General features: G+C 53.4%; 1 protein-coding gene across 1 annotated transcript; it reads left to right on the forward strand.

Moving 5' to 3' along the window:
• CSUI_005800 (uncharacterized protein) lies at positions 1-523 on the forward strand (the record flags this gene model as incomplete). Its single annotated transcript, XM_068065970.1, has 1 exon — positions 1-523. A coding segment is annotated over exon 1 (477 nt), but the record flags the coding sequence as incomplete, so codon positions are not given.
• Between the last annotated feature and the right edge of the window lie 28 nt (positions 524-551).

Raw genomic sequence — 551 nt, forward strand, 5'->3', positions numbered from 1 at the left:
AGGAGGAGGAGGAGGAAGAGGGGGTGGTGATCCCTCATACGTCCACATGAATTCCGATGGTTCAGTAGCTCGCATGCAGTTGCTCCTCATGCGCCTACATCAACAGAGATACAATGAGCCACAGCCTCTATCATCTTCGCCTATTCCTACAACGTCATCTCCATCAGCCGCAGGTCAACAGGGACCTGAGTCCGCTCTGGTCTTCACAGGGGGTGGAGCAGCAGGTGACTCTTCTCAAGGCAGTGGAGAAGGAGGGTGTCAATCTGCTTTTCACGGTGGATCTTCTTCTTTTTCTGCCGGCCTCCAGAAGAAAGATACATCCTCCTCATCTCTCGATCAGACAGGCAACTCAGCTCCTAGCCAAGGAAGACTGCTCGACAATAGTAACACTAGTCGTCATCAGCCAGCTAGCTCCTCTCCTCCTCTCAGTACAGTCTCTCCAGCTATGATGATTCATGAGGTCGATGGCTCCTCTTCTTCCCCTTCATTCCCCCCTGATGCGACTTCACGGCCTTTCCGTTCAACTGGAGTGAGAGGCGCAGTGTCTCGGG

The sequence above is a fragment of the Cystoisospora suis genome, assembly GCF_002600585.1.
Source record: "Cystoisospora suis strain Wien I chromosome Unknown contig_2815, whole genome shotgun sequence".
NCBI classification, from domain to species: domain Eukaryota; phylum Apicomplexa; class Conoidasida; order Eucoccidiorida; family Sarcocystidae; genus Cystoisospora; species Cystoisospora suis.